Genomic DNA, 17,697 nt, shown 5'->3' on the forward strand with positions numbered 1-17,697 from the left:
TGCTGTACTGTAAGGAATTTGTATCCTTAAATTATTTGACTATTTCTTTTCTTTTCTCATTTCACACATTTTTGGTTGACTTCCTTACTACTACCGTGGAATTTAATAACATACGTTCGTCAATTTGGATTACTTGCAGAGGTCCAACAGACCTAATTATCGCTGTCCATAGTCTTCACTCCTGTGATGCGTTCTGCACTGACGTTGAGGGACACATCCCATGTTTTCAAACACAAATCGGATATTAATACGGGACAAAGGAATAGTAATGGGGAGTGTGAGAACCTTGAATAATTCCCTACTTCAAATATGCTCAACTGTGTATCATATACCTGAAGTTGTAATCCTTTCTTATATTCACCTGAGCAGTTTTAAACTCTGAATCTCCCACTAAATGCTCACTAGTGTTTTGATTTTCCTCTAAAATATTTGTGTTTTGGCTTTGACTTTTCCTGAATGTGAGATTGTTTCGGTTTATGGGAAAATATGAATTTGATGGAAAAAAAATAAATATATAGTCTCGAGTTAGTTTGCTTTAATCTAAGTCAGCGGTGCGCAAACTGGGGGGGCATGTGACGTCACGGTTGCCTTGGTAATGTGACGTCAAATAAGGCCACGGGTCACGTGACGTGATGTCACACGACGTGAGGTAAGGAGGGGGGGGCGCACAACGGAGGAGAGCAGACAGGGGTGCGCAGCAAAAAAAGTTTGCGCGCCCCTGATCTAAGTAATTATATAATGTACAATCTATTTAGCACAAGTAATGATAATATAAAGATGTTTTTTTTAAAAGCAAATTATTAATGATTATCATCAAAACTCATTTTAAAAAGTTGGGTGATAAATTGTTATGGTTGCCTATGTTATCGAGTGTTAGCCCAACTGGAACTGAAAGGGTGTAGCAATACAGAGACTAGTGTAAGGAGAAATGTCCGATGTTGGCATACTCGCAGCCCATTTAAGTAAATAACACACAGTCCTCTAAGTCACGTGACCCGCGGTGTCATTTGACGCGTGTCACATCACAGGACCCATGCGTTGCCATGGCGATGCCTCACAGATCGTCTGAATCATGGCAAGTAGAGCGTTGCAAAGACCTCACGCGGCATTTTGTTTAAATGCCTTGGGGAAGAGCGCGGGGCCTCTGCAACCGCCCACACCCCCCACCCCCCCAGAAAAATCTCCCGCCCACCCTGGGAGAGTGCCCCCCATTTTGCGCACCCCTGCTCTAAGGAAGGGGTGCGTAAACTATTCGCGCTGCGCCCCCCCTGCCTGACTCCCCTGGTGCACGTGTCCCACCCACCTTGCTTTCTGACGTGCGGGGTCATGTGACATCATGCCATGACCCCTGATGCCGCGTTGCCATGACGACGGGTCATGTCACGCCATGTCACATGGCACCGTGTTGCCATGGCGACGCATCACACAGCCGGTTCAATCAAAATAAGTGGAGTGTTGCTGAGGCCTTATGCAATCCCCCGGCATTATATTAAATGCCTTGGGGAAGAGCGCAGGGCCTCTGCAACCGCCCCCTCCCCTCCTGAAAAATCTCGCGCCCCCCAGTTTGCACACCGCTACTCTAAGGTAATATAGAAGGGATATATAAATGCCACAGTGCACTTAAACTTTACATTTCTCATTTATTTATATTTTTGTTGTTATGCATTATTTAGTCTTGTGAGCATTAACTCCCGAGTTCCCTCACCCCCCCTCATGTCCTCTACTTCCCCCGCCTCAGCAAAATGGCGGCAAGATGGGCATAGCACGATGCCTACATTGAAATTACAGTGAGAATGATCTCGTAGTGCTTCTTCCAATCCCTCTAGCTAAGGTGGAAAGGGCCATTCTGAATCATGCATTGGAAATGCCAGATCCTAGAAATGCTACTAACCCTCTAAAAATATTAAGGTGTGACATTCTTTAATAGTACATATTTCTGAAGAGTATTTATACTGCATAAAATAAAACGTCTACTTTCATGTACATAGACAACAATTACATTTCTTTATTCTATTTTTTAAATATGTATGATTAATTGATCAACTTTACAACTTTGTGTGTGTGTGTGTGTGTGTGTGTGTGTGTGTGTGTGTGTGTGTGTGTGTGTGTGTGTAACAGGCACTCCATATTAGTGAATGATGTGGTCTTTATTAGATTTTATTAATTTACTTTCCATATAAAATATTGATTTCTATCGTCTGGCGGTTCTGTTATGGTCAGTGGATTCAGTAATTCAGTGATTGAATGACCCTTTAATATTTTTTTAATTTCAAATTTGGCAGAAGGGTAAAGAGCTACACATACGAGCTACACATGGGTTGAAAGCCAATCATTCAAACTCATGTTTGAATAATACTGTAGGTTAATTGTCTAATTATTTTATGTATAGTTTCACTTTACAATATTATTGATATACAGTAGTTCAAAGGCCTAGTAATCATATTGTTCTGGAACCAATGAAGATTTGTAGTTCTGATACCTTTTAAAAGTTCCAACAGGAGTTCCATGTAGCTTAAATATATAGTGTACAAAGCTTTTGAAACCTGGCATGTTTCTTCTTTAAATGACTATGCTCTGAGGTTTTGCCAGATTTGTACACTATAATTTAATCTACGGTATAAGAAATTCCTGTTGGCCCCTTAAATGGTATCACTGCCTACAATATCATTGGCAAAGCATTAAAGGTACTAGATTGATGCATATATATTATTGTGACTATTAGAGTTGACATTATAACGTGTTTTTTTTTAGTGGATGCACTTGATTTGGAGAATGTATGAATGAATATATACAGTATGTATGAGAACAATTGGTCTTCATTTTTTTTTGTCATGCTTTTTGTTACAGGTCAAAGAATGGCTGTGCCTAAACTGTCAGACACACAGAGCAATGTCAGGACAACGTGGAGATACAAACAAGATGCCACCTCCATTAGGGGAACCTTCAAAGTCATCACCAAAGCATTCTCTTCCTATGGATCAGCCCCATGCACATAAAACCACCACATTGCCTTTCACGGCAATTGAAAAAATAAATGATCAAGAAATGAAAAAGAATGTTCCAGAAGTTAAACAAACCACAGTACCAGCTGAACATGGTGACCAAGAAAGGGGAGAAGAAAAGCAGCTTCCAATAAGTAAATCTGAAGAAGAAGAACATAAATCTGGGCTCCCTGTAGCTGCAGAGTTGCTTCCGCTAAAAGAGCATAAACAAGATGTTAAAAAAGACATTGCACTGGTAACGAAAGAGAGGACAGCAGCGTATGTCCAGTCTGAGGAGAAAATGACCATGAAACAGGATTTGGTGATTGACCTTTCAGCAATTGTGCTGAGTGCAACGGATGGAGAAACATACGAAGAGAGAATCAAAGCTCAAGCAAATCGACTGGCTGAACATAAGACTGTAAGTAGTAGTTGCTATATAAAAAATATAATAAAACAGTCATTTTTGTTTCCAATATAATGGTTAACGTTTCCGTTGTTTGAATGTTTAATCATTAAAGTATATAGACAACTTTGAGATTTATCAACACTTGTCGAAATAGCATGAAATATAGAACTTAAAAGTGTTCTGTTAGGACTTTACTATAATGACGGTCACGATGGGACCACTGTTGCTGAGCACTTGTGGCAAGTATATCGGATACCGTGAGCGCACCATGCTTTGAACAGGACTTTACCATAAAACGTGTTACGCAGCAGTCCTGTAGGTACTATGTGATTAGTAAGATGAGAAGTATTTGGGCTAGGAGACTGGGGAAAAAAATATTAGGAGAGATATCGTCATTATAGAATGATGTACACAATTCTCTTTCATGTGTGTAGTTTTATTTAATGTGGTACGCAAGGGAAGGTAGTTTTATCTGATTGTCTTAAGTCGAAAACAGCTTAGTAAATTCTGGAAATAATTGGGTAAGTATCTGTCAAATATTTATCATTTATCTTTAGCAAAGATACTTTTGTATTAATTAAACAATTACAAATATAATGCCCCATGATTGGGCCATTCTGAATAAGCACCAAATCCTTTCTAGATGAACCATTTTCATATGGGATTCTTAAACCTCAGGTCAGTTATTGCAATACTGTTGACCAATCGTAATTTGGATATATTTAGTCTACGATAATTTATCATGGGCCAAAGGATTACTTAAATGTACGACAGTCACTGTCTGCATATTTGGAATATCACTGCATGAAAAGTAAAAAGTGATACTTGTATGTTCTACATCAGGGGTGCGCAAAGTTTTGACCCCGCGTCCCTCCCCCCCACTCCCTCTCCCTGCCTGCTCACCTCCCGGGTGCCCTCCCCCGCCCCCTCCTGCAAGGCTCCGACGTCAAGTGACCCCGTGTTACCATGGCAACACGTCAGCGAAGATCAGGTAAGAGAAGCTGCAAAGGCCTCACGCGGTCCCCCCCAGCGCTTAATTTAAATGTCTTGGGGGAGAGCGCGGGACCTCTGTAGCAGCCGCGCCCCCCTGGAAATTCTCCCGCCCCCCACTTTGCGCACCCGTGCTCTACATTCTCATTTACAAGATCATCTTCTGTAGATAATGTTGTTATTTTTATTTTAGTGTGTATCAAGAAAATTTAGATTTTTATTTTTAATTATCATTTCGTATGCTTTTGCTCTTTGTTTACCTCTTATGTGTTTTTCTTTCACATTTTGTGACTTGTGAGTTTGCAGTTGTCTGTACTGTGGTGATGTGTTTTCCTTAAATATTATAATCTTCAGATCATCTGTATTTTAATGTGGTATTGCCGCCTGGGTAAATGTTGACAAAAGCCTCCTCTCTGCAGCAGTCTGAGTCGCATTCATAATGTAGATTTGGAGATAGACTGTCTAAATGATGACATTAGAGGACATCACAATACCCATTCTTCTGATGAGCAAAAAGTCATTAACAAAGGGGTACAGTGGTAGACTGTAATCTCATAGCCTTTGATTGAGTAGGTGGCACTAGTTAAAACGAATAAGTCTGCAGCTTTTTGCTGCAAAAGTGATTATGATTAGTTAGACTGGGTAATTTCATAGAGTAGTTAAATTTTTCTGTCTAATTGAAATTAAATTAGGTTCACCATAAATATGAATAATATGCACACCAATTAGGGATAGTGAACATTTGCTGCTGTTCACTTTGTATTTTACATTTCATGTGGAATATAATTTCTAGAAACTAGCATACAATTTATATTTATAATTTTTAATGAGGATACAATGCTGTTGCAGTTTCCTTTATTTAGATGTAGTTCAAATGTGTTCTAAACAAATCCCTTCAGCTGTAAAAGGATTAAGAAAGGCCTACACAATCTCATATGGTTTTAGAAATGAAGTTGAAAATTAAACTTTTCTACATAATGTACATAATTGGGGTTAGTATATATATATATACGATTTAAGTTATGGTGGGTGAAAAAGGCAAAAAGAAATCTCCACCGTATTGCATCTAGCAAATAAAAAGATCACTTGTGAGTACATTCACATGTCTTAGGCCGTGCCTATAGTGCCGTCGTTGGCGACGGCGACACGGCGGGTGATGTCACCCGTCGCCGTCGCCACCGGTGAAAGTTATGTTTCGCTGGGCGGTGGTGTCGCGGGATTCCGGCAATTTGATTTGTTCAAGGGCCGTCATGTGACGCGACGGCCCTTGAAAAATCACATTTTGCCGGCTTCAGGTTTTCGCGATGGCGACGTCGCTCCGTCGCTTGTCGCTGTCGCGTGCGCTTGGCGGTAATTAATTTTTTACGGGCGACGTCGCTGGCACTATAAACGTGGCCTTAGGCTGGTCTGCAAACCTGCCTTTCACCATTATCACCCAGCATACAGTGCTTCCACTGCAGCAAGGGATCCTGGGAAATGACATGCAAACTAGCACACCGTGTCACTTTTTGCCTGAAAAACTATTGTTACATGGAGCCCATATAAGCTAATGCTCGCTGTTAACACAGCTTTAACGCACAGCATGGGAATCAGATGCAAAGCCAGAGAAACCATTCACAGACATGTTTCAACCTTAATGGGTATCATCAGTGTGAAGTTGGTTGTACTGCTTTCTTTGCAATTCTCAAGGCTGTAGGGTGGAGGTTTCTTGTTGCCTTTTTCACCCACCATAACTTAAAACGTGATGATATATATATATATATATATATATATATATGTATATATATATATTATCACGGAGACAGTCAGCACACAAATGTAGAGCATAAGGCAGATGCTAGTCCCATAGAAGAACACACAGCATAGTTACCAGTCCAAGAACCAGTAAAGGAGACGAGGAAAAGAAGTTATATCAGTGGCGCTCAACACTGTAATGATCAAAGCAATTCTAATAGATATTATAAAATATATATTATAAAATATACAACCAGAGCCACGGAAATCGCCCGTCCGATTGGATGCTCCACGTGGTAAGGGTGAACATGTAAATATACAAAGAAATCAGATCATAGCATAATACTGTAAAACATACACATACATAAACAAACAACACTTAACAGACGCTAAGAACAACAGGTAACTACTCACAATGGCATTTAATATGGCATATCATTAATATCATAAAATACACTTATTACATATAAAATAGTACATAAAAACATATATTAGGTTCAGGCAAGATTCTCCAACTCGGGTGGGGGTACCTGCTTACCGAAAACAGGATGTAATCAGGCAATGGATAATTCAAAGAGTATCCCCTCTTATGGATAGCTGCTGCTGCTGCTGTTGTTAACACCTGGGCTCAGACGAGGAGTCTCTTATGGGCAGGGACAGGTTTTTCCAGCTAGCTGCGTCTGCCTCAGTCCTCTCCCAGCACTGCAGAAGCTCCAGGACCACATACACAGATACTTCCTGGTCTGCCCGGGCCACGTGCACCAAACACAGCAATGCTGAAATGTTGGATATTCCTACGCCAGCATTTGATTTCCCACAGCTCACAGCTCCCAGCTTCGGAAGGGTACAGCACTCACACCCGAGTAGTAGGGACCTCACGGAACCACCCTACGCGTTTCGAAAGTCTTGCTTTCTTCCTCAGGGGTAAAGGAGACGACATACAGCAAGGAGTAATCCAAAAAGCAATTGTATTGAAAACAAACATTTACACGAAAGCCAACGTTTCGGTCCCACAGGGAGACCTTCCTCAGGGCTGTGCAAACACCAAATGTGAGTGACCCACATATATACCACCACCCAGAGTGCACCACAAACAAAATACACCAATCATCAACACACAATCAGTATCAAGATGCACCTCACCTGACTGTTCCAGAACACTAGCCAATACCTGTAGAGGAATCATGCCTTCCACACCTACGACCGGAGGGAGTTCAATGCTGCAATCAGAACGGCCCGTTCTGACGTCATTGCGTTGCGTCTTGTGCCGGTATTTGCAGCGCATCACCTATCGCGCGTGCGCATCCAACAATGCTGTGAGTCGGGGAGCCAGTGGAGAAAACGCAACTGCGTGCTGAATCAGGACACAGGCAAGATTTTGCCCCTGTCACGACCCCGTGTGGGTACAGAGACCTGAAAAATAGGCATGCATCTAAGCGTGGCCAAGGAATGTCTCTGTTCTTTAAAGTGTCTGGCAACGGGGAGACATTTTAGGTCCATGTCATCGACCCCACACGATAGGGCTTTCCTGATTGTAGTGCAATCCGCTCTTTCAGCATCCTCACAGTCTTGCCGATATACAAGAGTCCACAAGGACATCTGATTTAATAAACCACGAATTTGGATTCGCAATTGAGTGCTTGCTTGATTTTAATAGTTATGCCCGTGTGCTGGTGATTATAACTTGGGCCCTGCTGCATGAACTGGCAATTCATGCAGCCATGGCACCGATACGAACCGGGTTCTTGGCCAACCAGGTTGCCGAAAACAGAACAATGGTGGTTCTTTGGTATACGCACCAATCCTCTCGTCGTTTACCAAGATGCGCCAGTTGTCCCGGATGCTTCGCTTGATCTCATTTGAGGCTGTACTGAAGGTGCTGACAATATTGAGTCTATTGGTGACCTGTCTATTGGGCACTGGTGTCAGCAGCACACTCCTGTCAATTTGTGCAACCTTCTGTAAAGCATACTGGATATTCTTAGCACAATAGCCCCTCTCCTGGAAGCGTGCAGACATCTGTATGAGGGCCCTGTGTGTCTCTATTAAAATTAAGCAAGCACTCAATTGCGAATCCAAATTCGTGGTTTATTACATCCGATGTCCTTGTGGACTCCTGTATATCGGCAAGACTGTGAGGATGCTGAAAGAGCGGATGGCCATGCGTCACACTACAATCAGGAGGCCAGACTTATTTATGAATTACGGACATTGGCACCTGGTGGCCTAAACGAGGAGTTAAAATTGGGTTGTTTTCTGTGATTTCTCTAGATATACACTGGCGACACACTTTATTCGAGCTCGGCTAGTCCCACGAATTCGGGTATACCCGGGTGTATTGAGGTTTGTGACTGTTTTCTGCCGAGTGCATTGAGGTATTTTCCAGGCAGGGATTGAAGCATTTTATTCCCGCTGGCTGCAATACTGCACAGTATATATATATATATATATATATATATATATATATATATATATATATATATATATATACTGCATTACAATTCATGAATTTATGCCATCTGGTAGACACGCGAAGCATTGCAGCCTATTAAATCCTAATCATTATCATTTAACAGATCAGCCGCCCGTCAGCCAGGCATGAACCCAGGCTGGGAAGGCAAACGCAACGGGGCTTGTCAGAGGTGAGGAGCGGCGCATTCCAGGTATCTGCCAGGTACATACTGGGTATTTGCTCGAATAAAGTGTGTCGGTGCAGTATGCCTTTACTGCTGAACTTGCATGTCTATGTTTTTAGGATTATCTTTATGACCTATTTTCCATCATCTGTGATTTCAAATGTTCACCATAGCTTCACTTCCCCTGCACAATCTCACTTCCCTTGTTTTTTATGTATCAATATGTATATGCACGCTTTAGATATGTCCCTCTCTACCATATATACCCCTGATCTGGCTTCAAGTAGCTAGCAGGTTAACCACAAAGTTATGGTTACATGTTTTTGCTGCCTGACTGTGCCGGTGGATGCGGTGCTGTCCCTGTTGTTTATTACTAATAGTGCGCATGCGCTAGCTGTCCGCTGGCGTCTGAGGTTGCCAGGGATACTATTGACGTTGCCAGTGTCCTGATTCAGCACGCAGTTGCGTTTTCTCCATTGGCTCCCCGGCTCACAGCATTTTTGGATGCGCATGCGCGATAGGTGATGCGCTGCGAATACCGGCACAAGACGCAAGGCAATGACGTCAGAACGGGCCGTTCTGATTGCAGCATTGAACTCCCTCCGGTCGTAGGTGTTAAAGGCATGATTCCTCTACAGGTATTGGCTAGTGTTGTGGGACAGTCAGGTAGCCAGGTCCCCCTTTGTGTCGGCACCCCTCCCCCTCCCTATACTCACCTCAGCGGCGGTCGGGATAGGGTGGCCACGGTTGTGGGGTCACGGGGGAGTTGGGTGCGCGCGTCTTCTGAGGCGGGTGGATGCCGGTGCAGTGTCAGGGAGGCGATTGAGTCGCCAAGGACTCCCGGCGGCTCCTTCTGCAGGGCTTCGCCATTTTCTTTTTGGTTGTGCATGCGCAGTGTAGATTCGGGTGCGGTTGCCATTACATTGATCTCGTGCGTGCGCAGAGAGCAGTAATAGCGGTGGCCATTAGGTAGGAACACTCGATGGGGACTACAACTCCCATCAGCCACTGGGGCTACAAGATCACATGGCGCGAACCAGCCAATAGGGCTGCAGCAATCCACTGCGGCCAGAAAGATACATTTTGCGCGCTGCAGACCAGGGAGTCGGCGCCAGGAGAGACTAGGGGAAGGAGGTGAGGGTGCAGGGGTCAGTGACCCACTGCACTAGGCCAGAAGCCCCCCAGGTCCCAGTTAGACCCTCAGCTATACACAGGTTGTAGTGTTTCAGGGACAGGCCCTAGGTTATGGACCCTGCCCCTTATTGTTATAAGCAGTACAGTCAGGGACACAGCGGACACTGCGCTTCCCACCAAGAGGCTTGGGATCAAGCATACTCCACAGAGAGAGCGGGACTATACTCAGGGTGGACTGCTCTGACAGATCATCACGCTGGTGGAACCGGACGTCGCCCAGGAGGTCGTCGGATCCTTTGGGAAGATCTTTGAACGCCCAGGGGCTGCCGCACTGGGCAGGTATTGTTACACATGTGCACCAACTACTGAGTATTCACACATAGTGGCAGCGCTGACCACGGGACAAGGGTTATACTGTGGACACGGTGTGGGGGTACACGGTGGTGGGCAAGGGGTATACACACAATTGGGAGTGAATGACATTGGGAACTTATAGAGTAATAAGTATATGTATATGCGTGTTCAGTAAAGGTTATTCTTGTTTATTCATACCAATTGTGTGTCATTGGGTTGTGTCCTATGAGGGGCCCTTCCCGCTCTGTCGGGATCCCTCTCAGGTGGAGGCGTTGCACCACGAGTATTGCGATTATATATGTACCCCAGGCTCCCCGTGCGGAGGCTTAGGCTCCTGAGGGCCACACAGGTAAAATACAGCATTAGTATTCCTGTGTTCATCAGGAAACAGTGTTACATTTGGAGGCGCTGCTGAGATCAGCCCTGGGGTGCCCTACTCAGTAGTCAATTAGTATCTTATCAGTCATCATGTCTACACCCACGCAACAACAAGTGGGCGACTGGGCCGAAACACTCTAAGAAACCCTGCGACACGTAGTCGTCATAGGAGGGGTTTCTGCCCATGTATCCATGTTTACTGTCTGCAGTGCAGTAAGGACATTACCTGGTCTGGCGGGAGCCCGCCTCATCAGTAAGCGCTACCACCTTGACCAGCAAGAGAACACCCTACTACTGGCCGTAGAACAAGACCTACGCCCTGATAGAGCCCCGCTAGTAGTGTATCTACTAGAGACTTTACCGCAAGCGCTCTCATTTACCATGGAACAGCCTTTAATTACGCAACTTCCTCTTCCAGACATGAAGGTTGGGGAGGCAAAGATATGGCCGCCAGTACTCCCATCAGATCGGACGTACCCCTACCACGAGTGACTTTCCTTTATGATGCTAGGCAAGGGGCCACCAGCTGGGACGGTAGTCCACCAACGTCACCAGCCCCTGACAGAATAACGAGCAGCTTCACACCAACCCCTAGAATCGGGCCTGGGACAGTTAGTCACTCGGCTATGGTGGCTCCATACTGGGCGTGACATTCCCGCAGCTTGTGGAAGCTATAACTACGTCATCGCAAGCTCAGAATTATAGGAAGCTCTTGAACGGTTCCTGTCCCCACAGGTGAAGAAGGAATCGAGTCCTGGAGGGAACACACCCTCAAGGTGATCGATGAATGGCCCTGCTCTGAGGCGGTAAGGCGACAGAGGATCCTGGAGAGCCTCAGACCCCGGCTTCCACCATGGTCAGTGCACAGCGCGACCAAGACCTTGAAATTTCCACTCATCAGATGGTGGAGCTGCTAGTCCAGATCTATGGCAAAGATGAAGAGGAAAGTGAGCTGTGGTTTAAATATTACGGTCTCAGGCAACAAGAGAAAGAAGATCTGTCCGATTTCCTGCAACAAATTCAGATAGTACTTTGGAAATTGCGAACTCACGACCTCATCCCTGCCTCGGCGATGGACGAATACCGGTGCAAGCAGTTCCTTCGAAGGGCCATTCCCACACATCACATACTGATTATGGAAACAAAAAGAAAACAGCGCACAACGCCAAATAGTGAAGTATGTAATAATATATATTATAATAATAAAGGGGTAATAAATCTGCGTACATCAAGTTGATAAAATATGTGCATTTAGTGTATACCACACTGGTTTACCACTCTGTAGCTGTGAACAGGAGGGTCTGGTACTTGGCTTTCTCTGCAGGAGCCTCTGTGATGGTTCTGGGGCATGGGATCCTTCCTGCACTCCTCATCTGGCAGGACGTCACTCTCAAGGGGGTTCCCTTTAAGCAGCCTGGCTTCACTGCGGCTTCAGATCCTCTGTGGGACCGCTCCTCATTCGGCAATATGCCGCCTCCGGGGGAATTTCCCCTAGAATAACCCGTCTCTCCTGTAAGGATTCACTGCTCGTCACGGCCACTTAGATTTCAAAGCAGTCCAGAGCCGTTAGAATGGCTCAGCAAACAGTTCCGCTATGCGGACACCAGACCGCAACTTGCAGGGGCTCACTCAGCGTGCCACGATGCCGCTCCGTCACGTGGTGTAACGTAGTGACGTCACAGTCTCCGCAACAGTGGAGAAAACGATAGGAGGGAGGGATAGAAGTCCCTTAGAGTCTCTCAATAGCTCAAACAGCTCAAATGGCACAAAAACAGCATATACAATACTGATAACAGTGCGGATCCAATGAATGAAAATTAGCAAATTAATGACATAGATTAATAACATCCAACGCGTTTCTTCACTGAAGAAGTAGTTAGATCTATGTCTGATGGGCCATTAATCAATGCAGAAATGCTGGGGCTAGTTTAAGGCAAGTTTAAGGCATGTGTTCAGAATGTACCTTTGTGTACCTGAGTCTTTTTGGCGATTGCCACTGGTTTGTGTTAGAATAGTCTCAGTCTCTTCTGTATGTATGTGTTCAGAATATTTCCCCATTCCCGATGGACCTCGATGCAGGATGAAGTTTGGGCTGCATATATCCACTCGGCCCAGTGGAAACAAGGACACAGGTGAACGCCGCTGCAGTGGGTGAGCAGTTAGTCGACCTGGACTTCAACTTCGGAGATTCGACACTGCCAACTGAGTGGAATGATCGACTGACAGCCAAGTTGAATGAACGACGGACTGTGTTTTCCATGAGTGAGATGGATGTTGGTTGCATTCGCAGCGCCCAACACACCATTAGACTGAGTGACGCCACTCCGTTCCGTGAACGCTCTCGTCGCATCGCCCCAAGGGATGTGGACGATGTAAGGAACGTCCTGAAAGAAATTGAGACCGCTGGGATTGTGACGGAGTCTCGGAGTCCTTACGCCTCACCCATTGTGGTGTTAAGGAAGAAGAACGGATCCGTAAGACTGTGTGTCGATTATCGAACCCTGAACAATCGTACGGTACCCGACCAATACAACCTTCCTCGCATTGAAGAGATTCTAAATGCTCTAACCGGGAGCCAATGGTTCAGTGTTCTCGACTTACGATCTGGGTATTACCAGGTACCCATGAGTGAAGAGTACCAGGAAAAGACAGCCTTCGTCTGCCCACTGGGTTTCTACCAATTTACGCGCATGCTTCAAGGCATATGTAGGGCCCCTGCTAGCTTCCAGCGCCTGATGGAGAAATCTATTGGAGACATGAACCCTCAGGAGTGTCTAGTCTACCTGGACGACATCATTGTCTTCGGGAAGACTCTTGAAGAGCATGAAGAGCGGCTGCTTAAGGTGCTGGACCGTCTTGGTAAAGAAGGGCTGAGGTTGTCACTCGACAAGTGTCGTTTCTGTCACACCTCGGTGACATACGTGGGACACATCGTGTCTGCCCAAGGAATTGCCACTGATCCGGCCAAAGTAGAAGAGGTAGTAAACTGGCCTCGTCCCGAGAATGTCACGGAGCTACGATCATTCCTGGGTTTTTGTGGATATTACCGTCGCTTCGTGGAGGGGTACTCCAGTCGAGCCAAGCCTCTCAATAATCTTTTGAAGATATATCCCGAAGATACGGGTCGAAAGGCCACCTCGGCCTGTCACCCTAGGCGACAAGTAGACGCTCGAGTGTGAACGAGCCTTCCAGAATTTGAAGAAAAGCTTGACGGAAGCACCCGTGTTTGCATACGCTGATCCGGAGCAGCCCTACGTTCTGCATGTGGATGCCAGTCTCAATGGGCTAGGCGCAGTCTTACATCAGAAACACCCGGAGGGTCTTCGGCCAGTGGCATATGTCAGTCGTAGTGTGACCCCCAGTGAACAGAAATACCCCGTACAGAAGTTAGAGTTGCTGGCTCTCAAATGGGCAAATGTGGACAAACTTCACGATTATCTTTACAGTGTTACGTTCGAGGTAAGGATGGACATCAATCCCCTCACGTAAATTCAGACCTCCGCCAAATTGGATGCATCAGGTCACCGATGGCTGGCAGCACTATCCAATTACACCTTCTCTCTGAAGTATAAACCGGGTCCTTTGAACATCGGAGCTGACGCTTTATCCCGATAACCCGGACTTGTTGCTACTCCAGATGATGATGAGTGGTACGAGATCCCGGGACCGGGGATGCGAGCTATGTGTAGCACAGCCGCCATCATCAACGATCAAGTGGCCTTTTCAGAGCTACGGTTTGCAGACGCCTTAGGATGCCAGTCGCAGGCTATCCCAGCAGCCTACTGCGATCCAAAGGGGATGAATATAACTCACGACAAAGTAATACGATGGAAAGACCTGGTGGACTATAAAATAAGAGATCCTGTAACCAGCATCATTCGACAAGCTGTTCAAAGAAAGAACTCTGCTCTACTGAAACGTGCCCCTAAAGACATGGTTGCTTTGCTGATGCGGGAGGCGGACAAATTTGAAATTGACAACTGCTTACTCTATCGGGTGGTGCAGTACCACAACCACCCGGATAGACAACAATTAGTCCTACCTAGGAACGTACAGTATATGGTGTTGAAGTCCCTACATGATGAACATGGACATCTCGGTATAGAGAAGACCTTTGGGTTGGTCAGAGACCGCTTCTTCTTGCCCAAGATGTGAGAAGCGGTAGAACACTGTCGCCGTTGTTCCCGGTGTATGAAACGCAAGACCCTGCCCACCCGAGTATGGCCCGATGGATCTAGGGTGCATGGACTTCCTGTGCATTGAGCCCGACACCAGAGGAATATGCAACGTGTTGGTCATCACGGACCATTACACACGGTATGCTCAGGCTTTCCCCACTAAAGACCAGAAAGCCATTACAGTGGCAAAAATTATATGGGAGAAGTACTTCGTCCACTACGATCTTCCAAATCGCCTTCACTCCGATCCAGGCCAGGATTTCGAGAGCACTCTGATCTGGGAATTGCTCAAAATGCTGATCATGCTAAATCCCGGACGACTCCGTACCATCCCGAAGGAGACGCTTTGCCAGAACGATTTAATTTGACTTTATTGGACATGCTCGGAACCCTGAAGGGTGCTCGAAAGACTGAATAGAGTCGGCACGTGGAGGCCTTGGTACACGCGTACAACTGTACCCGTCACGAGTCAACTGGATTCTCCCCATACTTCCTTTTGTTTGGGCGAGGGGCGAGACTGCCAGTAGATGTACGTCTTCGAGTTTCGACGGATGGGATACACAATGCTACCCATTTCAAATATGTGCAAAGACTTAAGGACAGTTTGCAACAGGCTTACCAACAGACCGAGAAGTATACAGCTAAACTGAATGCCGACAATAAAAGACGATATGATCATAAAGTCAAATTTCGGGAACTCCGTCATGGAGACGCAGTATTGCTCCGTAATCTGGGAGTCCCAGGGAAGCACAAGCTAGCGGATCGTTGGAGAGATGGTGTGTACTAAGTAGAGTCCCAGATGCCGGGCCTCCTGGTCTATCGTATCAAAGACACTGAAGGCCGGGTAAAGGTCTGGCACCGAAATCATCTGCTGCTCATACCACAAATAGGGGATGATGAAATACTGACAACACACATGAATGGTGAGATGGATTCCTCAGAGGTTGGTCCAGAGACTGTAAATAACACTAACTTTGAGGATCCTATGGAAGGACCCTCTCAAAGGGACCCTCTCACTGAAGGGGCATCTCCCGGAGGAGCTACGGTAAAGGGCCCCGTAGGCCAATGCCTACTACGGTGACTCCCCCGAGTCAACCTCTGGATCAACGATGCCCGTGCTTCGTACCAAACAGAGACTCTTCAGAGACATTTCTACCCCCAATTGAAGAGGCTGAGCCTCAGGAATGTACCTATTACTCCGCCGAGGGAGTTGCTGAAGAACAGCTTAGTAGGAGCCAAAGAGTAAGGTACCCTCCAATCCGGGTAACCTATGATCAAATTGGGGCACCCAATTATTAGGCTCAACAGTGGGCTCGCAGTAAAGTGCAGTCGGTCATTGTGATGTTCAGTGAAATGTGCAATCTGATATAGAGTTGATATTGTGTTTGATTGCTGCATTTTTATTATATAATGATGTCATGCAATTTTTCATTATGTAACTGCTGTATGTAGTTATAGTCATGTGTCCCAAGCGAGGTTGTTGGGGTTTTACCAGGGGGAGGATGTTGCCAGGTCCCCCTTTGTGTCGGCACCCCCCCTCCTTGTACTCACCTCCGCGGCGGTCGGGATAGGGCGGCCGGTTGCGGAGTCACGGGGAGTTGTGTGCACGCGTCTACTGAGGCGGGTGGATGCCGGTGCTGTATCAGGGAGGCGATTGAGTTGCCAAGGACTCCCGGCGACTTCCTCTGCAGTGCGCTGCCATTTTATTTTTGGTCGCGCATGCGCAGTGTAGATTCGGGTGCGGTGGCTATTACATTTATCTTGCACATGCGCAGAGAGCAGCAATAGCGGCAACCATTAGGTAGGGACACTCTATCGGGACTACAACTCCCATTAGCCACTGGGGCTACAAGATCACATGGCGCGAACTTGCCGATAGGGCTGCAGCAATCAACTGCGGGCAGAAAGATACATTTTGCGTGCTGCAGACCAGGGAGTCGGCGCCAGGAGAGACAAGGGGAAGGAGGTGAGGGTGCAGGGGTCAGTGACCCACTGCTCTAGGCCAGCAGCCCCCTAGGTCCCAGTTAGACCCTGAGCCATACACAGGTTGTAGTGTTTCAGGGACAGGCCCTAGGTTAGGGACCCTGTCACTTATAGTTATAAGCAGTACAGTCAGGGACACAGAGGACGCTGCGCTTCCCACCAAGAGGCTTGGGATCAGGCCTACTCCGCAGAGAGAGCGGGACTATAATCAGGGTGGACTGCCCTGACAGGTCATCACGCTGGTGGAACCGGACGTCGCCCAGGAGGTCGTCGGATCCTTTGTGAAGATCTTTGACCGCCCAGGGGCCGCCGCACTGGGCAGGTATTGTTACACATGTGCACCAACTACTGAGTATTCACAGTAGTGGCAGCGCTGACCACGGGACAAGGGTTATACTGTGGACACGGTGTGGAGGTACACGGTGGTGGACAAGGGGTATGCACTCACAAGTGGGAGTGAATGACATTGGGAACTTATAGAGTAATAAGCAGTGTTCGACAATCCTATACATTTACACACCCGGGGCGGGTGGATTTAACCCCCGGGCGAGTTAATATTGGCCCAAGCAGCACACGTGTTTGTTTTTTTAAATTTCCCCCCGTTCGCGCTGAATTTTCCCTGCTCGCGCTGAAAATAAAAAAAACTCCCCCTACCTGACAGCTGCTTGGCGCGCGTTCCCAGGCTTTGTGGGCACGTGGCCAGGCTCTATATGAGCCCGCCCCCAACGAGCGGCCATTCTTTCTGGCCGGAGATCTGTTGGAGAGTAAGTAAGTACTCTCCAATCCTCCGTCTTGCGGCCCCTCTGCTCCTTCCCTGCAAGCCCCCTTACTCCTTCCCTGAAAACCCCCTTACTCCCCGCACGAGGCAGGTGTTCCCCCTTCTCTCCCTGTCCCCGCTTTACTTGGCTTCCCACTGATTG

At 46.6% G+C, this 17,697-nt stretch overlaps 1 protein-coding gene across 12 annotated transcripts in view; it reads left to right on the plus strand.

Moving 5' to 3' along the window:
* Window positions 1–17,697, plus strand: part of PCLO (piccolo presynaptic cytomatrix protein) — a 442,770-nt gene that overhangs the window by 206,336 nt on the left and 218,737 nt on the right. For all 12 annotated transcript variants that reach the window (XM_075599559.1, XM_075599565.1, XM_075599568.1 and 9 more), the window contains one exon: window positions 2,848–3,402. In XM_075599559.1, coding sequence (XP_075455674.1) covers window positions 2,848–3,402 — 555 coding nt within the window. The remainder of the gene's footprint in view (window positions 1–2,847; window positions 3,403–17,697) is intronic.

The sequence above is a fragment of the Ascaphus truei genome, chromosome 5 (genome assembly GCF_040206685.1).
Source record: "Ascaphus truei isolate aAscTru1 chromosome 5, aAscTru1.hap1, whole genome shotgun sequence".
Classification (NCBI taxonomy): Eukaryota; Metazoa; Chordata; class Amphibia; order Anura; family Ascaphidae; genus Ascaphus; species Ascaphus truei.